At 32.5% G+C, this 23,701-nt stretch overlaps 1 protein-coding gene across 1 annotated transcript in view; it reads right to left on the bottom strand.

The window, feature by feature from the left end:
- LOC129235185 (diacylglycerol kinase eta-like) overlaps positions 1-23,701 on the bottom strand; it is a 303,413-nt gene that overhangs the window by 5,705 nt on the left and 274,007 nt on the right. The window contains exons 23-27 of the mRNA XM_054868880.1: positions 21,027-21,161; positions 13,862-13,995; positions 8,730-8,844; positions 5,603-5,698; positions 2,907-3,017 (exon numbers count right to left, since the gene is read on the bottom strand). Coding sequence (XP_054724855.1) covers positions 2,907-3,017; positions 5,603-5,698; positions 8,730-8,844; positions 13,862-13,995; positions 21,027-21,161 — 591 coding nt within the window. The remainder of the gene's footprint in view (positions 1-2,906; positions 3,018-5,602; positions 5,699-8,729; positions 8,845-13,861; positions 13,996-21,026; positions 21,162-23,701) is intronic.

The raw sequence follows: 23,701 nt of genomic DNA, 5'->3' as shown, positions 1-23,701 counted from the left end.
GAATTAAAGTCTACAATGTAATAAAAATTTATGAAAACTTTATACTTCAATGAAATTTTTCTTCTCATTATTTATGCTACATCATGCTGTAGTACAAAGGCTATCACAGTTTAAAAATTTAAAAAAATTAATATTAACCATGCTTCTAATTGATAGATGCATCATGCTTTTTAATATTTTAAGATTTAAAAAAATAATATTTTTATTATTATTTCATACTACAAAAAAGTTTACGATTTAAACTTTTAAAACAAGATGAAGAAAATTTGAAAAAGGCAAAATAAATATATACTGTCGACCCTGCTTAATCGAATATCGTCGGTTCCTAGAAATATTATTCGATTAAGTGTGGAAATTTCCTTTATCTTTATAAATTAACAACATTTGTCTTAAAACATAGTAATAATAAATCAATAACTATATATAAGGGGAACAATAATTGTTATTGATAAAAAGTTTTTCAATTGAGCTAATTAAACAACAAAATACTGTTTGTTTTCTTAAGCCGAGACTTAGCGCCAATTTGCCCATGCGTCAGGTCTGCTGTGATTTTATCAAAATAGGGAGGGAAACCCGGAAGTAAAAGGTGCAAAATAATGTGTTCAAAGACAGCAAGTACGAGCGGTAAGTGCCCATCCTCAAACTATCACCCCTTTTTTAAATGGAATCTGACCTGAGTGGTAGTCTTCGCTTTTGAGAACGGACAGTAGTTTAATGTTTGAAAATTATAAAAAGTAACTTACAACTTGAATAATGAAATATTTGTTTTGGCACGTTTCTTTCAGAACATTTTTTTTTTTTTAAATTAAATTCTATATTAAGGGATCGCTTGCTCAAAGTCTTTCGGGGACACATTTTCTGACTCCCTGTTTGTCCTCCTCATCTCCACCATATTTTACATTTAATATTCATTAATTTATTATCTTCTAAAGCATGTATATTTCTTTATGTTACTTACATTAACAGTCAACTGTGCTATTTATTGTTTTTTTTTTTTTGTGACAAAGAAAGTTGATACAGTGCGGCCAAAAAGTTTAAGCACAACCAAAATCTTTTGATAAAAAGAAAAGTATACACCGAATAACTTTGAAATTTTTATTGTATTTAAACAATCAGCTTAGAGATTCATGTTTTGAATTTGCAAAAAATTCATAAAAATTAAAATAAGATTTCATAAAAAAAAATCAATTTTGCTGTTGCAAAAGTTTAGGCACAAAAAGGAAATGTTTACATTTAAGAAAGAATAAAAGTCTTTTAATACTCTGTGGTGTTACCATTGCATCTGATGAGCTTGAATACGCGATTTTTCATTGATAGAACTAGATATTGGAATGTTTTGGTAGTGAGCCTGTACCAGGCTTCCTCGATTGCTGATTTGCGCCCTTGTACATAGGAATACTGGTTCCCATTCTGGTATACATTACGTGAGAGAAGTCCCCAGATGTTTTCTATGGGATTTAGATCTGGGCTGAGTGCTGGTCAATTTCATTACACTAATATTTTGAGACGCAAGGCATTCTTTTGTACTACGGGAAGTGCGTATTGATGCGTTGTCTTGCTGAAAAATCCAATTAGTGCCCCCTAGGACTTCACCAAACGGCAACAAATGCTCGGTTAGGGTATTTTGATACGCTTCTGAGTTTTATCTGCCATTTAGAAAGCTAAGGGAAGTTTGCCCATTGAAGCAAAAGTGCCACATACCATGAACGAGCCACCACCTTGTTGCCTACTGAATATGTACTTCAAATCTTTCCTCAAGTCACGTCAGTAGTATGAGAACCCATCTGTACCATCTGAGTTCCATTTTTTTTTTCATCTGAAAATATAACACTAATCCATTTGTCACTATAATGCAAGTGGTGTTTTGCGCACTGCAGTCTTGCTTGTTTGTGACACTGTTTCAGAAAAGGTTTAAGAGCTAACTTTTGTTTTTTGATAAATCCTGATTTGGTTGTTTGTCTGTGTGTGTTGTCACCTAATATTTTTGATCCAAGTCGAGTCTTTATCTGATTTAAGAGACAAATTTCCAGTTAGAGAAATTCTTTTAATTCTTCTATCCTCATGAAAGGTAGATTTTCTCGGCCTTCCAGAGCGATAAGTAGGTTTGAATTGTTATCCACGTTTCAGAATATTATAAATACTACGTTTAGACCGGTTTAAAATCACGGAAATTTCCATAACGGTTACCTTCAGCTTTCAGCTTCCAGAGTTTTGCAACGTCTTCAGGCAAGAACTGCAGAGACTTTGGCATCTTGATTACACGTTAAGCCATTGCTACACTTTATAATTCGAAAAGAATCGCACTGGTCCTTCACACACAAGTTTCAAAAGATATTTGCATAAAATCTGATTTCTGCATAAACTTTCGCGACAGCCAAAAAAATGTCATTTGTACTTTTTGATTTTCGTTGCGGTTATATTTTTCAAAATTTCAGACACATATTTAGATCATACTTGCCATCTACAGTAGAAATTTGAAAGCTTTCCGTTGAACTGTTTTATTTTTATTCAAAAATTTGCACTGTGCTTAAACTTTTGCGCCACACTGTGGAATAGTGGAAATGTTTTGATGGAACAAGAATGTTTTTTTTTCTCGCCCGTTATCGGCAAAAATTATTTAATTTATTTCTAATGAATTCAAACTTTTTCTTAGCAAAAAAAAAAATAAATTGCGAAAGCTGATCAATATTATTCAATTATTCGGAGAAAATATTCAAATAAGCGGGGATCTTTAACATTGCGTCTATGGGGAAATATTCGGTTCTGGGTGGTTTTATTCATATAAGCGGGGTATTCGTTTATATGTTACCCGATTAAGCGGGGCCAACACTTTATATATCTGTGTCTCAGTTTTTGCACAAATTACACCAATTTATATTGTTTAAAGAAATTAATAGTTTATTTACTTCTTCATCACTGTGAAAATACATCCAACCTTGATTCTCTGTGCAATTCCTAAGCTCCTTTTCCATTTGACTGCAGGCAAAATTCAACTTGTCCTCTAATTCTGTACCAATCTGCAGAAGAATGTTTTATACAAATGTTAATTGACATAAATAAACACACACACACACATATATATATGTATATATATATATATCATGGATGAATTAGTAAATTTTTTGGTACCAGAATGCAGGAGTGCCCCCCCCCCCACCCAAGGGCAAGGGAGCACCCCTTAATGTAGGCAAATACCCCCCAAAAAAGAGAAAAATATCCCCCAAAACAGCCTCTTCCTAAAAATTTCAATGGCGTAGTCTGTGCCATGACCCCCCCCCCCCCCCAGGTGGGCACCACAGCAGAATGCCACTGAGGTAGTGTTGAATCCGAGTTATGGCAAAATTTAAGTCAATGGGAAATTTGTTTTTTTTTTTCCAGAAAAACAGTATTGGAATAGCAGTCTGGCATCAATTCACCCCTGATTGATACCTAGCATGGGTAACACCCGGGGCGGCAATGCCTGGTGTCATTTCCCAACCCCACCTTACAATCACAAAAAAAAAAAAAAAATGTTTTATGTGAACAAGAAAACATGAAATTTATACAATTTTCAGAAACAACTACATTTGCATTTTATGAAATTTCAAGTTGGCTAGAGTACAAAAGACAGGGTTCATACTCTATTTGGAGAAAAAATTCCATGACTTTTCCAAGACTTTTTCATGACTTCAATGAAAATTTTCATGACCTCGTTACACGAAGAGAATAGCACTATTTAATCTCAAACTTGGTAATATTTGGAAATGAGCATTAGCAAAACCTTTATATGAATGCCACAGCCTCATTGAAGCACTTACTCATAATGGAAAAAATATAAGTGCACACTTAAAAAACTAAACTATTCTTATTTGTCTTCATCATATAAATTTAAGTAAAGTAAAAATGCGGTGAAAGGAATATGATGATGCTTAAATGTCATATTAAGATATATATTTTTGATATTTTTTTTAAAACAGGCAGAATGATATAGAAATTGACAAAGGTTGAATGAATCATCACTAAGTTTCAATAAATTTGCTTCAAAAGTTAACTTTCAGTGTCAACAGTGCCTTTAATCATCCACGTAACTTGACAGTAGTTTGGTTCTTTAAAGTAAAGCCACATAGTTTAGTTCTTCATGTTTCTAAACCAGATCTTTTTAGAATTAACCATTCAGTAATGAATCAATCTTCTGATTCAAAAGTATGTTTGTTTTGTTTACAAATTTGCATAATTTCAAATGCATACAAATTAATAGGTTCAGAAATTCCAGAACACGTTTAATTCCCAACATTGAATGTAGCAGTGGGTCGAATGGATTAGTTTTGTGTGCCCTATGTTGGGCACTACTGTGATAGAGCATTAGAATTTCTCTTTTTCTGTATTCTATTGCCTGACTTAAGATCTTTATTTTCTAAAAGATTCAACAAATTAAGATAAACTCTGATAAATTTAATAATAAAGTCCTTACGAGTGATGGAATTGAACTCACATGCAATTCAATTGCTTTTTTTTTTTTTTGAGTGGGTGTGGCAAAACTAAGAACGTGAAATTTTGCTACTACAAAATATGAAACATAAGAAGTGTTGAAAATAACAGAAAATTAAAAATAAGTGATGTCCAGGCAGTAAAATCACATTACAAAAAACGGCAAGCGGCTGCGACAGAAGTGGATGCAATGAGATTTCAAAATTCAGATTTGATTTTTGGATCATTCCATTTTCCACTTTTAATAGCTTTTATGCCCTATACTGTTAAATCACTCAATTTCTAATGCTCCTTTAACTACAGTTCCTTTCTCTTTGTCCATGACATTTTTCCATGACTTGAAATAAATTTCCATGACTTTCAATGAAAATTTCAATTTTCCATGACTTTTCCAGGTTTGAAATTCTGTTATTTTTTTTCCATGACTTTCCAGGATTTCCATGACCCGTACGAACCCTGAAAAGACAGTTAAAAACAACAGTTACAAAGGCTTTTTTATAACAGATGCATATGTGCAGGGCCGTCGCGAGATCAAAAAAGTAAGGGGGTGTGTGAAATTGTTAACATAAACTTTTGATCCTCTTTCAAAACTGAATAAGTACAAAAATGAAAACCATGTTTAATTTCAATAAACACGGCAAAATATTCTTGATTTTACTTATATTCAAACAGATAAGATTACTTGGATTTTCCCTTTTACTTTATAGTGTTAAAACAATTTGCGAATGAAACTTAAACCATTTTAAAGGCGCATGAAATAGTTCAAAAACTAAATTGAACAAATGAAACATATGATTTATTCCAGCTCAAAAACATAAATATCAAAAGAAATGTTATTTAAAAAACTTTCATTAAACACAACAGCATGACTAGCAGGAAGAGTTTTTAAATATATATTTCAGATAAATTTAATTATTTGGCATATTTTACTTGTTTTATGTTTGAATTAATATAGCATTCAAATACATTAGTATCACTTGCTTTTTAAAACATGGTTTTAGAAAATGTAAACAGTACAAGTTAAAGACTAAATAAATTAAATTAGAAATGGAAAACTGCACAAAATACTAACAAACAAAAACATAAAAACTTTCAAATCAAACTATATTTATAAGCCAAACATAAAGTTTCTTACAATTTCTTCACATTTTTCTTTCATTAATGTTGACACTTCTTGCAATAAATGCCGAACAGTAAAAACTAGATCAGTTAAAGTTTGCCTAGTATTAGTCTGAAAAAAAAAGTGCATAAGTTATAAATGTATATAATGTGATCATACACATACACTTTATTTAAAAATGGGAAATTTGTTGCATCACACTATTGTAATAAGTAAGCAAAATCTCTTATAGTACAAATTTAATTATTACAATAAAGTAAATATATATAAAACAATATTTTTTTAAAAACAATACTTAGCTTCACTTATTAGTGGAAGTAGCATCATATAGTATGCAGTCATCTGATTTGGCAGGTTATTATGAACTTTTCTGGAGGAGGGGGGGATGCTTGTACTTAATTATGTAACTACTTTAATTTCTCCAAAGCAGTGTGGGGGGGGGGTTATAATTGGCCTTTCTTTATCCCCTAAATAATGGACAGCTTAGTTAATAATACAGAACTGCTCAAACACATTTTGTAGTGAAACAAATGTGTTCTGTGTTACAAAAACACATATGCATATTTATATGCGTTTTCCTAATGTAGTACGTTACTCACACAGCATAGCTTCACTGCATTAGGGAAAATTTCGTCTGTCACTACTTACAAGGTAAGCATAGTAGAAAAATAATGGGGTTTTCTAGAACAATAGTTGCAACAGCATCAGCGGATTTATGGAGGGGGGCAGAGGGGGGCAATGCCCCCCCCCCCAGTTTTGGGAGGACTTTATGTAGTAACAACACATCTTCCAAAAATTTAAAAAATATATATATATTTTTTTCTTTTTTGAATAGTTCAGAAGGGCATGGGTGGATTTATAGGGGGGCATAGGGGGCAAGGCACCCCAGTTTTGGGAGGACCTTATATAGTAACAACAAATCTTCCAAAATCTTAAAACAAAAAAATCATTATTTTTTCTTTTTTGAATAGTTTAATGAAAATGAAGAGAAAAGCAAATGTCTTTTTCTGATGGGAGAAAAGAATAGGAAGAAAAACGAACATTAAATACAAATAGTACAACTGTCACTGGGTTGCTGTTAATGTGTCTAAATTCACTATTTTGGACTGAAAACCATTTGGGCAAGTTTCTGAATGAAAATATAGGCTAAACAAGCTATACATTAAGCTGCAATACTTATAATAATTGACGATTAATTTAACAAATTAGAACCTAAAGTAAAGGGGAAAAAACTCCCCCCCCCCATTCGCGCTAACAGAACAATCTACTCGTTATGATTTGTGTTCACATTTAAAGTATTATTTGTGCATAATATTTATGTTCTTAGTAGATTAATTGATCTTTTGAGAAATTCTAAAAAAGATAGTTTTTTTTCCTTCTCTCTCTCTCTCTCTTTTTTAATTTTTTTTTAAGACAGAGAGAGAGAAAGAAAATAAATACTATCGCAAATTGAATAAATTTCAATTATCTGAGTGTTCTGATTAAATGAATCTTTTTACTTAGAGGGAGAGTACAATTTTACTTACTTTATAAATACTGTTTAAAAAGTAAGGTAAGTCATAATCATCTAAGTCTAAGTGAGTCAGTCCTTATAATTATTGAAATCTAAATAATTGAGTCATCATAAGTTTTGGAAAAATTTGCTAAAATTTTATAAAAGTCTATAAAAACCTAACAAAGGTTGGTAAAATCGTAAAAATCCTTGAACCATAAAAACTGACGAATTTTCGCAAAAATTACAAAAAATCAAGCAAAAATCTGAATTACAAACAGGGCCGAGTTTGCCTGTAAGATGAACAAGCTATTGCTTAGGGCCCCTGCTTTTAAGTGGGTCCCTAGCTCCCAAAAAAAAAAAAAAAAAAAAAATCATGATTCGTTTCTTAAAAAATGGAAATTGCTTGAAAAAACCAATTTCATTTTTAAGGCCTTGAAAAATTTGAACATTTGGAAACGTGTGGCTACAAACCTTAAATTTAAAAATTTCTAACAAATGGTAGAGGGAGAGAGTGCCAAAGTATGCCAAATTCAGCTCCTTGCCACATCCTGTATTAAAAATGTAAAAATCATGGTTCTCACATTTGTAACATATTATTTGAAATAAATTTTTGTGACTCACATGTTTCATATATTGCTATTTATTCAATCCCGAATGCAGTATTTTGGAAATACTTTTGTATTGATTGCTTTTATCTTACTTCTTCTGCATATTGTCTATCTCTGTTTAGCACGGAAAAAAATACACACTACTTCTATTTCTTTTCGTTTTCTACCCCACTTGCAACTGAAGAAAAGTTGCTGTCATGAGAAATCTATGGTTTCTTTTTTCTTTTAAATTTAAAATAGCTATTTCTTACAAAGTTAGAACAGGACTGTAAAAATTTACAATCAAGTACTAAAATACCAGAGACTGGAAAGTACAAATGAAGTGCGTTAAATAATTTTATTTATTCTAGAGTCCTTGAAAATAATTAGATAAGTCTTTGAAAATCCTAAGCAAAGTAGGCTCCAATTACTGCTACTGCATATTGTTAATCTGTCTAGCCAGGAAAAAAAAAAATGATACACTACCTCTATTCCTTTTCGTTTTCTGCACTACTTATAATTAAAAAAAAGGTTGTTGCAATGAGAAAACTAGTTTATTTTTTATTTCAAACTTAAAAAGGCTGTTTCTTACAAAGTTTGAACAATAATGTACAATTGTATAATCTAGTTATCAATTTCGATGTCTATCCAATTAACCTTTATAAGGCTTCAAAATGTAGAATTTTATATCCATTTTACAAAATTTCCTCTGAGGGAGAAACCCCCGGTCCCCTAAAATTGGAGATATTCTATTTCCCACTTAAAAGGGAGCCTTGCATCACTCTCTTGATACCAGCTCCCTCCCCAGCTCATGATAGCATGAAAGCACACATTAATGAAAAAAACACATAAAAAAGTAAAGCATGAACTTATGCATCACAGGAAACAGACAAAAACATGGGAGTGAGAGGGGGGGGGGGGGGCAATAAAATTGTTGCCCAAAAAAAAAAAAAAAAAAAATCCTGCCCCCCCCCCCCAGGAACTTAGTCCTAAATCCGCCTATGCAAAAAAATTATGACAGTTAATTTAGTTTAAACTTCCACTCAGAAAGAAATCTTACCCCATCTACAAGTTTGCCAGCATGATATAACTTTTCAATATAACTTGCAACTTGTGTAGCTATTGGAAACAGATCTTGTTGAACTGTAGCATGAGATATAGCAGTAAACTTTACACTAAAAAAATAAAAAACTTAAATACAAGGCATAAGGAACTCATAACATTACTAACAATATGTTCTAGTTCACAATGTGATCAGCAAGCAAACAGTTAACAGGGATATAAGGTGAGGGGCATAATGCAGTCTGGAGCATCAAAGTTTTTAGAGGGGATTCATTTCAAAGGTTTTTTGATTTCATTTGGAGGGAAGTTTAGTTCTTGAGGAATTACTTTCATAGAAATTGAGGGGTGTGTGCCATCGTCTTTGGGAGTAAAATGGCCACCCCTGGATAATAATAAATAATACAGCTGGAACTCAATAGAAGGATGTCTTTTGTGACTTGGTCAAACTGACATTTAAAGCGAGGTGACCTTATAATAGACTCATACACATTTGTCAATAAGTAAGCGCATACATTAAAAGTGCAATCCTTTAATAAGTTCAAAAATATCAATTTACTACACATATATACAACTTACCTCACTTAAAATACAAATACAAATGTGACGACCGGCAACAGGCTCTGGGCCCAGCTAGTCTGATCCTAGTCAATTTACAATCCCCAGTGAAGATCAATGGCCCTCTTAAAACTATCTACTCCCTTGCTCATTACCACCTCTTCCGGAAAGCTGTTCCAAGGTTCCACTACCCGGTTAAAATAATAATTTTTCCTAATATCCAAGTTAGCCTGAGATTTAAATAGCTTAAAACAATGACCCCTTGTCCTGTTTTCAGTGCTAAATGTAAGCCCCATAAAATCTTTCATTTTAATAAATTTAAACAACTGAATCATGTCCCCTCAGTCTCTTCTTTGCTCAAGACCGTACATTTTTAGCATTCTAAGCCTGGAATCGTAGTCTAAATGAGAAAGTCCATTTATTAGCCATGTAGCCCGCCTTTGAACCCTTTCCAATACATTAATATCTTTCTTAAGATAAGGAGACCAAAACTGAACAGCATACTCCAAATGAGGTCTTACCAAACTTCTATATAAGGGAGGAAGAACTTCTTTAGATTTGTTTGAACCCAAGCATCTTATTGGCTTTGTTACTAACTATGCTGCACTGTTGACTAAACTTTAAATATTGACTTATTAAGCAGGGGTGATTGTGAGTTCAACAAAAAATACCTGAAAGTTTCAAAGCGAGAATGGGGGGGGGGGGGTAATCTTTGACACCGATTACTTAAGTGCACCTTTGCCATAGTATTAAATATTTCTGAGTCAAAATATTGTGTGGACATTTAGTTAAATTTTTCATGGGTTACAAAGGTACTTTTGAGCTGGTGTTATACAAATTATCTTGACATTTGTCCATCTTAAGGCTTTTGCATGTATATTTGATGAGTATTATATAATAAAAAAAAATTGCGGAGGTAGGGAGATAAAAGCATAACGAAAAACCCACAATTCCGGTATTTTCGGACATAAAAATACTGGAAATACGTCCGAAAATACCGGAAATTCGGTAAAATACCGGAACACAATCACCCCTGTATTAAGATGCCCAGATCAGTAACTTTTTCTGCCTGACTAATTACTGAACCTTGCAAATAATAACTTGTACACTTATTTCCATGCCCTAAATGTAGCACTTGAGCTTTCCCAACATTAACAGCCATACCCCATTTATCAGCTCACTCCGTAATGATCTAGATCCTCTTGCAGCTTATTTGCTTGTTCTTCATTTTCTACAATCCCCATAACTTCAACATCATCAGCAAAACAATTCATGTTCCCAGAAATATTTTTATGAATATCGTTCATAAAAACAATGAACAAAACAGGTCCTAACACTGATTCTTGTGGAACCCTGCTTAAAACCTCACTCCAGTTAGAATAATTTCCCCTTACAACTACCCTTTCTTTCCTTACGGTCAGCCAGTTTTTTACCCAAAAGAAAATTTTCCTTCCTATTCCTATATCAGCTAATTTGCTTAGTAGAGCAACATGCGGTACCTTATTGAAAGCTTTTTGAAAATCGATGTAAACAACATCTACAGGCTTCTTATTGTCTAAACCCATGGTAACTTTGTCATAGAAATGTGATAAATTAGTTGCACAAGATTTCCCTTTCCTGAAACCATACTGAAAGCTAGTCAATAGATTATTAGTCTCTAAAAAATTTACTATCTTAATTTTTACCAATGTTTCAAAAATTTTGCAAACCCCCCAAGTTAGACTCACAGGTCTATAATTTCCCACACTCCCTTTAGACCCTTTCTTGAAGAGCGATGTAATATTAGCCAGCTTCCAATCCTCTGGCAGAGACCCCGAGTTATAAGAAGAATTGAAAATATTTACAATTACATCTGCTAATTCCTCTGCACATTCAACTAAAATTTTTGGATAAATATTATCTGATCCTGAAGCTTTAGTTTCTTTAATTTTTTTCAAATGAAGTAAAACGTCATCCCGGGGAAATACAAAGTCCTCAAGAGGTACTATAGCTTGTGTCTTGCTGGTGTCAACTGTTGAGATACAGTTATTGTTAAAAACACTCAAAAAAAGTTATTAAGAACATTAGCAATATCACTATTGTCCTGAATTAAAATTCTCTGCTCATCAACCAGCGGCCCAATATGACTATTTCAAACTTTCCCCGAATTAGCGTACACAAAAAATCTTTAAGGATTCCTTTCTATGTTATCTGCCAGTCTTTGCTCCAACTCTCTTTCCTGAATCCGTACCAAATGCTTAAATTTACGCCTCGTCTTACAATTATGTGCCTATCTGCACAGTGACCAGTTTCTTTAAACCTATGAAAAGCGGCTTGCTTGTAATTTAGAGCGTCTTTAGTTTTCCTGGAGAACCACATTGGCCAAATTTTAGTGTTAACACCCTTTCTCTATAGGGAACATGATCCCCAACCGTTTTCACTAGATTTTCCTTAAACTCTGCCCACTGAAGATTCACATCGCCATTGTACAATCCGGAAGAAAAAACTGCTTTCAAACTCTGCCTAAGTGCCACAAAATCAGTATTTCTGAAATTGGGCACAAACCTAAAATTCTCTACTTTGTGCATATCAAATTTAATCCCAAACCTAATACTGTTGTGGTTAATCTCCAATGTGTTCCCCTACACATAACCCTAGAACAGAACCTTCCATGTCACAGAAATCTAGATCCAAAATCACGTCCTGTCAAGTACCCCGAGTTACTATTGATCTAAGAAACAGTCACCAAGTACTTTAAAAAATTCCTCTTCTCTGCTATTACTGTGGTAACAAGTATTTGAATCAATTCCTGGAAAATTAAAATCTCCCATTATGATGACTGACCCCTTGCTTGAAATGTCACTAATAATGCTAAACATCTGTTCATCTTGACCCTGGCTTAAGTTGGGTGGCCTATAAATGTTCCCTAAACATAATTTTTTGCCTTTATTGCTCATCAACTCCAGCCAAATCATATCAATCTCATTAGGTTTATCATTAATTAACAATTAATTGCAAGTTAAAGTGTCTCTGACAAAACCCCACCATCTCTTTTACCTACTCTATCTTGTCTAAACAAATTATACCCAGCAATAGATAATAAATCAGCATCATTTTCAGAAGTCCATAATTCATAATACAGGAATGTCAGGATTTTTCTTTCATTTTTTGTGTAATATTATCCGTTTATATTTAAAAGAAATTTCTTCAGGTTTCTCATGGGTTGTAAAAAACATCTTCCAACTTTTATGCTCCGAGAACATCTGATGGCACTTCATTTTTAAGTATCTCTGTTTTTATACTCATTTTCTACTGTATTCTCTGTATGTTATAATATGTTATTGGGAGAAATAATTTTTTGTTAATAAAAGATTACGTACCACAATTTTTGGAATTGAATCTGTGCAACACTGAAATCCACCAAAAAGTCAGACAAAAGTGACTTTATAAGCAACTACGGTATTTAAGATTTGACCATATATCTGATAAAGCATAACATAGAAATCTTCAATGAGTCGAACTTTAGAAAACTGACCCTATATAAAGATGACCTTATATTTTGGTCTATTGGTATTGAGTTTCCTCAACATCATAATTCCAAAATTAACTCTTTTATTTCAGTTTTAGCTAAAATATAAAACAAAACAACAAAAACTTTTCTTTTGATGCAAAACAATGCATCAATTTTAACTTCATCAACTGTCTTAATTTTAAATTCAAAAGCACTAAAACTTTGACTAGCCAAAGTGAATATTCATTCCTGTCCAACTGAATGGAAATTTTATGTAATTTATTTTTGATAATCCAAATATCCAATTTCCGAATTTCCTGGAGTCCAAATATTCCATAATGACATTCATCAGATTTTTCTTGCTAATGGCTTTTCTTCCCCTAAATTATATGAGCAAAAGAAAGGAAACTGGTGTCATTGCATCAAAAGGTGGCTAGACAAAGTAGATCAAATCCCTGAAACCAATATTTTGCATATTATCTTGTTAGTTTTTTTTCTTTTTCTTTTTCTAAAAATTATTGTTTTTTTTTTTTTTTTTCATTTCTTTTCTTTTCCTAGAAAAGAAAAACCTGCACATGGGATGAAACAAAGCTCTAATTAGTGTGGCCCAAAAACAGGATGAAAAGAATTAGAGAGGGGCATATGTTCAGGATCATGATATAATTCTACTTTAGGGAGAAAGGTAGAGGGGGGGGGGCAGCACTTTTGCAGTATTCTACAATGCTTTTTGCTTTTTGCCAATGCTTTTTGAGAAAATTTGGTCATGTTTCATATATTTATCCGTTTTTGCTTTCATACATTTCCTATGTAATAGGTGGTTTAGGGGAGAAATATGTACACATGAACTTAGAAGCTTATTTTTCAAGACTGAGATTACTACTTAAAATTATGATTGCAATTATTGTTATATTTGCTTGAAGTGATAAACAAGACTATGATAATTGATTTTATGTGTTTAAAGAAAGTAAAAAGATTTTCCTTTAAAATTTGACTATTATCAAATAAAGAATACTAGTTTTATCTTCATTCTTACAATTCAATTTAGAAAATAATACATAAAGAATTATTAAAATTTTTAAGCTCACCATTTGATAAGTGCAACAGCTGCTTCACTAAAGCTGCCAACTAGATGAGTCTCTTCTTCAGTTAAAGGCCCAAGCTGCATTGAACGGCTTAAATTCCTTTTATCATGCCACATTTTCATGCTAGTCTCAAGTTGCTGTAAAACACAAAAAAGTTTTCAATCATTTTCATTAAAAAATTCATTATTAAAAAAAAAACACCCTAATGTATGAAACACAAATACCAAAAAGAAAATGAATTGTAAAAATTTATAATGATGAAATAAATAAACAAAATTAAAGCCTTGTGAAACTTTATTTGCTATAGAAAAAAATTCTAGCTAAATTGAAACTTCACCTTATTATTAAAATAATAGAGATTCATACATTTAAGATTAATCTTAAGACCTAGAGCTCTTCTAAGGATTTGTTCAAAAGAGTTCACTATTCAACTGCAACGGAATGAAAGAAAGTTGAGTGAAAATGTACTTAACCTGCTATGTCTGGCTTTCACTATTATAGCGGGACACCAAATTCTCCCACTACTACAGCTGAAATGAAAATCCAGACGAAGGCTTAGCTCCTTTCATTTAAATACAAAGACCAAATGTCAGTGGAATAATGCCTGGGAATAGCAAACACAAATATATAGATAATGTAGATAGTGATCACAAGTGGTGTTCCCATAGGGTATACTCCATATACTCCGTATGCTCTGAAACATTTTTTAGAATTATATCATATACTCTCAAGTTTTAAAAATTTTCTTTTAAAATTCATATTTCATCATTGCACTTCTAAAATTTTCTAAAGCTAAAATAATATATTTATGTGTTAATCACATTTTCCCACAAATACTTCATTTCTTTATGTTTAACACTTAATAAATCAACGCCTTAGGATCCCATACACATATTGTGCATAATGAATTACTGGGTGTATACCCTCAGACAAATTGATTAGAACATCACTGGTGATCACTAATCTGATTATCTTGCTAATGCCATGTCCTTGAAATCACATAAACTGTGTTATTTAGTTTCAAACAGCAAAAAGCTATTAAAATTCTTGAATTATTGAAAAAACTGTTGATCCATATATAGATAACAAAAATATTTATATAATAGAAGCATAAAAAATTCTCCCATATTTCAATAGCAGAAAGAATCAAAATCCAATAGCACAGAAAGGACTGATTAAAAAAAAAGTTAGTTGATAAAAAAAAAAGATAGAATTCAGTTTACAGGGCTGCCACTAAGTTATGGTCCTAAAAATAGTCATTTTAGTAGCTTTTTAAATGAAAAATAGTCTGCAAAATAGTCATCAAACAAGGAAAATAGTATCTAAAATAGTCTCCTATTATTTTTTAAACAGTATTAATATTAAATTATGCCACAAAAACTTTGAGAAATAGACATATCTCAGCTGCATGATATATGAGCGGTATCTCCTAGACAAGCGGAGCTCTCTCCAGTTGCACACAAATGGTGTTCCCTACATGGTTTCCTACCAATCTTATTTCAGTGATAAGGATGTGAAAGTTGTGCATTAGAGACATTTATAAAATAATGAGAACATTACAGCCAGAAATTACATTTTTAAAATGTCTTAAATCAGTGATTCCCAACCTGGGGGCAATAAATTTCTGGGGGGCGATAGGAGGGCGACCGGTATTCGGATACCTGGTAATGGAAAATTCTTGACCTTTCAAAAACTATATTTATCAAAACAAATTGGTACACAATTCAGAAATATCTTTCAGAATACCTTTGTTGTGTAATACCGAAACAAGCATATGGCACGTCAAATCAAAGAAAGTCGTTCCCAGAAAATAAGGCATGTATGATTTACAGCTCATTCAAATCTGTTCGGATAAAAAAAACCCCAAAAGCGAAAAATAATACCTTTTATTTTATTGCCGTTTTCACAAGGAGGAAAAAAAATCTTGTAAGCACTGTCTGACTGTTGGCGCCAGCATACATTTAACGCATGAAAAGTGGATGGATATGTGTAGGAATGGATTTTTGCATTTACTTATCAGTTGTCATTCAGAATCTTGCAATCAGCCCATAAACCTCCTCACGTAGTTTCTATTGTTTGATTTAATTTAGTAAATTTCTGTTTAATTGTGTATGTTTCGTAGTGTGGAAGTTCGATATGAATTCGAAAAAGTGCGGGCAGTATTCAGCAGAGTATTTAAAATTTGGTTTTCTCACATCACCGCAAAATGTGCAGTTTCCACATTGTCTTTTGTGCAATAAAACATTTTCTAGCAATGAAGCCCTTGTGAATGAAAGAGCATTTGTCAAGAGTAAATGGTGACAAAGTAAATAAACCTCTTAGTTATTCAGAAGACCTCAAAAAAAAAAAAAAAAAAAGCGGATAAACGGCCAAAGGTGGGTGAATTATTTAGAAGACAGGCAACAGATCTTGACAAAGGGCTTCTTGCTTCTTACGAAGTGTCTCTTTTGATAGCAAAATGTGGTAAGCTTCATACGATTGGCGAATCTCTTATTCTACCGGCTGCCAAAAAAATAGTTGAAATTTTGCTTGGTGAGGGCTCCAGCTTCTTATTGTCTTACCATGGCTTTGGACAATAAGAAGCCTGTAGATGTTGTTTACATTGATTTTCAAAAAGCTTTCGATAAGGTACCGCATGTTGCTCTACTTAGCAAATTAGCTGATATAGGAATAGGAGGGAAAACTTTCATTTGGGTAAAAAATTGGCTGACCGGAAGGAAACAAAGAGTAGTTGTAAGGGGATATTATTCTAATTGGAGTGAGGTCTTAAGCGGGGTTCCTCAAGGATCAGTGTTAGGGCCTGTTTTGTTCATTGTCTTTATGAACGATATTCACAAAAATATTTCTGGGAACATGAATTGTTTTGCTGATGATGTCAAAGTTATGGGGACTGTAGAAAATGAAGAACAAGCAAATCAGCTGCAAGAGGATCTAGATCATATTACGGAGTGGGCTGATAAATGGGGTATGGCTGTTAATGTTGGGAAATGTCAAGTGCTACATTTAGGGCATGGAAATAAGTGTACAAGTTATTATTTGCAAGGTTCAGTCATTAGTCAGGCAGGCAAAGTTACTGATCTGGGGGTCCTAATAAGTCAGGATTTAAAGTTTAGCCAACAGTGCAGCATTGCTAGCAACAAAGCCAATAAGATGCTAGGGTTTATCAATAGATCTATTTCAAATAAATCTAAAGAAGTTCTTCTGCCCTTATATAGAAGTTTGGTAAGACCCCATTTGGAGTATGCTGTTCAGTTTTGGTCTCCTTATCTTAAGAAAGACATTAATGTATTGGAAAGGGTTCAAAGGCGGGCTACAAGGCTAATAAGTGGTCTTTCCCACTTAGATTATGATTCCAGGCTTAGAAGGTACAGTCTTGAGCAAAGAAGAGACCGAGGGGACATGATTCAGCTGTTTAAATTTATTAAAACGAAAGATGTTACGGGGCTAAAGTTTAGCACTGAAAACAGGACAAGGGGTCATTGTTTTAAGCTATTTAAATCTCAGGCTAACATGGATATTAGGAAAAATTATTATTTTAGCAGGGTAGTGGAACCTTGGAACAGCTTACCGGAAGAGGTGGTAATGAGCAAAGGAGTAGACAGTTTTAAGAGGGCCATTGATCTTCACTGGGGATTGTAAATTGACTAGGACCAGTCTAGCTGGGCCCAGAGCCTGTTGCTGGTAGTCACTTTTGTATTTTGTATTTGTAAAAAGATAAGTCAATTTCTCCCCCTGAGTAACAACACAGTTTCCAGGAGAATAGATGAAATGGCTGCTGACATTGAGTGCAAACTCATAAATGTTTTGAAACAAAGTAAATTTGCACTACAGATTGATGAATCAACTGTGACAGATAACAGAGCTATGCTATTTTATTATCTTACGTGAGGTTTATTAATGAGCTGAAAGAGATAACTGAGGAAATATTGTTCGCCAGAATTTTGATTACTGATACAAAGGGAATTTTCGATTTTTAAAGTGGTGAAGGATTATTTTGAAGAAAAAGAAATTCCATTGACAAATGTAAGTGCTTGCGCAGCAGATGGTGCCCCTGCCATAGCGGGTCGTCATATTGGGTTTCTTGCACACCTTAAAAAAGAAGTGCCAGAAGTGATTACCATCCATTGTGTCATTTATCGTCAACACTTGTCTGCAAAAAAATTGAGTGGTGTTTTACATGAAACCTTACAATTAGTCATTACTGGTATTAACAAGATCAAAGCTAATTTTCTCAATGATTGCCTGTTTTGACAGCTTTTCCATGAAAATGATAAAAAATTTGAAAGCTTGCTTTTACATAAGTCTGTGAGATGGCTTTCGAAAGGAAACTGTTTGCGCCGTTTCTTTGAATTATTCGACTCTGTAGCTGAGTTTCTTGACTTGCATGATCCTGCTTTAAGTGAGAATTCGAAACAGCGCAAATTGGAACTTGCGTATCTCACAGATATTTTTGAAAAAATGAACGAAGTCAACATTAAGCTTCAAGGAAACAAGATGAACCTCATCAAGGCCAAAAGCATAATTTCAGCATTCATTGCCAAATTCGAAATCCACAAAGCAAATATTGGGCGTAAAGAATTTATCCTGTTTCCGACTCTAAAAAAAAGTTTAATCGTGGGTGATGAATTTCCTGAAGAAAAAATTTAATTTTTATTGATCACCTTGATCAGTTAAAAAAGAACATGGAATCAAGGCTTGCAGATTTGATCAACTTACAAATTCCTGACTGTATTTTAGACCCATTTAGTTTTGAAGATGTGGATGAACTGGAAAACTCTTGCAGACAGTGTTTATGGATTTGAAATTTGATTGTGAATCAAAAATTACTTTCAAGCAATACGGTTACGAACTTGCCTGGGTGAAGCTTATGGGTACTTACCCACAACTTTGGAAAAAAGTTGAACAGCTCCTCATCTCATTCCCCTCAACATATTTAGTTGAAAGAGGATTTAGCTCTGTAGTGTAGTTTCTCACGAAGCAAAGAAATAGATTGAACATCTGCCTCAGAGCTCAGATTAAATCTCACTAATATAAAGCCAGACATCAAAGCTTTAACAGAGTTCCATCAAGCACAAGGCAGCCATTAAAAAAGTAAAAAAGAACAAATCTTAACAGTTAAAATTTTCAATTTTTTTCGGATTTCAATTTAAAAAAAAAGCATGTTACTGAAAAATGTTCTTATTTTTGCTAAGTATGTAAATAACGTTGGTTAATTAAAGCACTTCAAATTACGCTTTTTCTTTTTTTTCTTTTTTTAGGGGGGGGGAGGAGAAGGGGTTAAGAATAAGAAAATTCAGTTTTAAAGCTAATTATTGCTTATCATGCACTTTCTGAAGCTTTAAACTAAAATTAGGCGCTCAGTAACGTTAATCTTCACTAAAATTAGCGCCATCTAATTTGTGTTTTTAAGGGAATAACGTGGGGGGGGGGGGGGGCGATAGGAGTGATTTAACTTCCGAAAGGGGCGATGGACCAAAAAAGGTTGGGAACCACTGTCTTAAATCATAATAGTTCAGAAAAAAAATAAAATTTTTGTTCTTTCAAGTACTAATTAGTCACTTTTCTGTCTTAAATGAAGTAACTTTTCATCCCTACTATTTTGTATATCCATAAAACAAAGCAAACTTTTTGCATATTTTCACTATATGATATGATGGATAACCCATTAGTCTGTTAAGGAACCATCTGCTGTCTACCATATGGCACCATGGAAAGGACACAGCTCAAAAACATTGCATGGGAGAAAAATCGAGGTTTTATGCATTAGTAGTTTTAAGCGATTGAGTCTCCAATAATACAAAACACGTAAAAGAATTATAATTTGATGTTTACTGGTTAGTTTTTGTTGTTTAAATTAGTAATGCATACTTTGAGTTCAAAAGTATCTGTTCTAGTTTATAAAAATTTAATGATGTATCCCTATTGTTTTTATCATTTATACGCCACCATGCACCAGTTATGTAAGCTAACTTTGAGTGAGTTTTGTGGCAAGGAAAGAAGGTTTAATTTAAATTTTATGTCAGTAGCTATTACACTTTTTGCAAATTTTGAGTTATGTCACATTCCTTGCAAGGGTGCGATATCTCAATTGCAGTTAAACACTTTTCTGTTTCAAAGTCTGCTAACACACCCTAGTTATTTTTTATTTTATAAGGTATGACAGACTTTTAAATTAAAAAAAATCTCTAAACACTGTTACCAAATTCACAATCAGTTACGCATATAAAGCACTCAAAAGCTCTAATTTACATGAACACATTAAAGTTTATTTACGTTTACAGTAAAAAGAAAATAATGAAAAAAAAAAGACTCAACATCAGTATATCGTCCCCTCAGAGCAACATTAATACATCTAATCCCAGGAATAACACAAAGATATCTTACTGTTGCTCTGAGGCAGCACTAAGTTTATAAAATAATACAAGGCTAAGATTAGCATCCACATAATTGTAATGGTTATTAATACAGCATATGTTGAAAAGATTTAACAAGTCAGCCCCAAAACCTTTCATAGTTAATAAAGTTAAAATGTATTTGCAAATGTGAAGCAAATAAGATATTGCATAAGTGTTAATAACACACTGTAGTATTTTATATGGTTCATCAGGCTTTTAAATCACACATACATGCACACAAGGAAAAAAAAACTAAATAAAAAAACTAAATAAATTTACTATCACTTATGCAGATAAAACAATCGTTAGCTTTTATAAAATTAAAACAATAATGATAAAACTAAATACTCTATGTTTGTTAAATAACATTGTCCGAATATTGTAGCTGTAGCTATTGTTATATTCCCCATCACAAAGTTATTATCATTATTCTGAGGTTATTATTGTTCTTCTTATTGGCAAGAAATCGGGTGCCTGATGGCGCCAGGAGAAAACATTTAAAAAGACCCATTTTACTAATTCTCGGCAAAAAATAAGGCCAAGCTAACCCATTTGGCAGCTTTTCGCCTAATTTAGCAGACCCAGAGTGAGTTCAAAATTAGTTAAGTTCGGCTGATGATACTTGAAGCTGAAGCTTTTTTTTTTACATTTCCATTTTTTTACACCCCTCTTATTTTTTACATTTTAGTCGCTTTTACGCCAAAATAGTTGCAATAGTCGCTTTTTCGCCCTGAGTTTAGTAATATTTCAGAGATTATTTTAAAAATACATACTCTGTTTCTACATAGCACTTGTGTTCTATTTTTATGTACAATACAAATATAACCAGGTGGTTGAATCCATGCTTCTCCATCCACTTGAACAGGAACACCTTCATCACCCAAAATGATAATTTTTACTGACCTGCACTATAAGAGAAATAAGAGGAATAAAGAAAATGTTAGTATCAGGGTTCAAAAATATCGTGATATCTTCGAAATTTTCGTGATATATTCGATATTTTGATATATATCCGATGTTTTCAATAGCACAAACTAAAGTCTTCAAAACAGTAAATAAATACTCAAATCACTCTTTATTTTTTCATATTATTATCACAATATGTAGACTTAAAATTAAGGTTTCCTTCACAAGTAAAATAAATAATATTTCATTTTACTTTTTATCAAATTTAATGGAGTTAATTTAGCATTAGCTGTTTTACTCATTTTTTTTTTCTGTTAGCTTCTTTCACATGGGTATATGATTTAGAAATAAGAAAATATGCATTAGTCGTTGCAAAATCATAAGACATTTTATTTAGTTAGGCACTTTTAATATGAATTAAAATTGTTATATTAATAATAATTTTATGAATGTAAAATAAAAAGGAATATTATGTTACTTTGTTACATTGATGATTTATTAATGCATCATGAAAATATAGTACATAACTTTTTAAATATATGTAAAAATAAATGAATAACATTACTATGATAAATATAATTTTATATTGAGAATAACATAGTTGAAAAAATAAATATCATAATATCATGATATTTTCAAAATAAATATCATGATATATATCATGATATTGACTGATAGATGACCCTGATTAGTATGATATGGCATACGTGTAAATATACAGGGAAAATGTCGTATTTCATTAATAAGCAGTTATAAATACGAATGGAATAAAGAGTAGAATTTCTGGGCATGTAAAATTGTCAAATATTCTTAAATTTATGCCTCATCATTTAAGCATGTTATGTCGAGTGGAATTTTTTCGCTCCAAAAACGTGTTTTCCACCAGTTTCATAAGCTGTGCAAAATCAAAAACAATCTCACTTTTAAAAAGAAATTAAATTACTTCAAATTTAAATACTCTACTTTAAAAAAAATAATTTTAAAAAAAGTATAAGCATTGAAGTATACATTTTTAATTTTATTCAGAAGAAGAAAAGTTCACTATAACTCAGCTTTTAATTTTTTATTCTTATTTCACTATAGTCAAAATCCTTAAGTTTCGAAATTTAAGGCCAACTTTCGGGCACATTTTAGTGCTGAGGTTTTTATGTCATAAATTTGTTTATATGTTCTTTTGACAATGTTACATAGCAAAATTATCACTTTGCATCAGAAAAATCATTATTTATGAATTAAAAGTTTAGTCAACAGTGCAGCATAGCTAGTAACAAAGCCAAGCTTGGGTTTATCAATAGATCGATTTCAAACAAATCTAAAGAAGTTCTTCTGCCCTTACATAGAAGTTTGGTAAGTCCTCATTTGAAGTAAGCGGTTCAGCTTTGGTCTCCTTATTTTAAGAAAGATATTAATGTATTGGAAAGGGTTCAAAGGCGGGCTACAAGGCTAATAAATGGACTTTCTCATTTAGACTACGATTCCAGGCTTAGAATGCTAAAAATGTACAGTCTTGAGCAAAGAAGAGACTGAGGGGACAAGGTTCAGTTGTTTAAATTTATTAAAATGAAAGATGTTACGGGGCTAAAGTTTAGCACTGGAAACAGGACAAGGGGTCATTGTTTTAAGCTATTTAAATCTCAGGCTAACTTGGATATTAGGAAAAATTATTATTTTAGCAGGGTAGTGGAACCTTGAAACAGCTTACCGAAAGAGGTGGTAATGAGCAAGGGAGTAGATAGTTTTAAGAGGGCCATTGATCTTCACTGGGGATTGTAAATTGACTAGGACCAGTCTAGCTGGGCTCAGAGCCTGTTGCTGGTTGTCACTTTTGTATTTGTATTTGTATTTTTTTGTTGTAAATAAATAATTAAATAATAATAACAATAGAAAGAATTAAAATCAGTCAGCAAAAAAGATTTTTAAAAAGAAAATATGTTACATATTTGAATGGATGCATTTTGTTTGAGTTGTTAATGACACCTTCTTCAGTGGAATCATATCAACACTCAGCACAGAAAAATGATCAAACATTGTACAAAATTTAAATCAAGCCTCAAAAGCTAGATTAAATAAAATTATAGCAAAACATAAACACACACACACGCATACACAAGTGGGGGTGGGGGAGGGGGGTGAAAGCTATAATGTGGCTCATATGATAGTATAGCAAATATTCTTTTTAGTGCTGCTTCAACACTATTACTTCATGTCAGAATATTTATACAAGTCAAATGTTAAGTTAAATAATATAAAACAAAATGACTCCAATTTTCAAATCATTCTAGATTCATGATGTTACTTCCACCTTAAACTCTATTCGAGACACAACCATAAACCAAAATTGTATATCCCTTCAACCAATAAACAGTATACTAAAAGCATCATAGATTTTTATAATCTGATATCACAAATATGAGGGCACAATATTTTGAGATTTTGATGATGAATTTTTGTTATATGTACACCCCAAAACAGAATGAAACTAAATTTGCGACATACATCGCAGAACAGATGCCTGAGCTACAGAACAATTCTGTTCAAATGC

This window comes from Uloborus diversus, chromosome 2 (assembly GCF_026930045.1).
Source record: "Uloborus diversus isolate 005 chromosome 2, Udiv.v.3.1, whole genome shotgun sequence".
In the NCBI taxonomy this organism is placed as follows: Eukaryota; Metazoa; Arthropoda; class Arachnida; order Araneae; family Uloboridae; genus Uloborus; species Uloborus diversus.
This window is presented reverse-complemented; position numbering and strand designations above follow the sequence as displayed.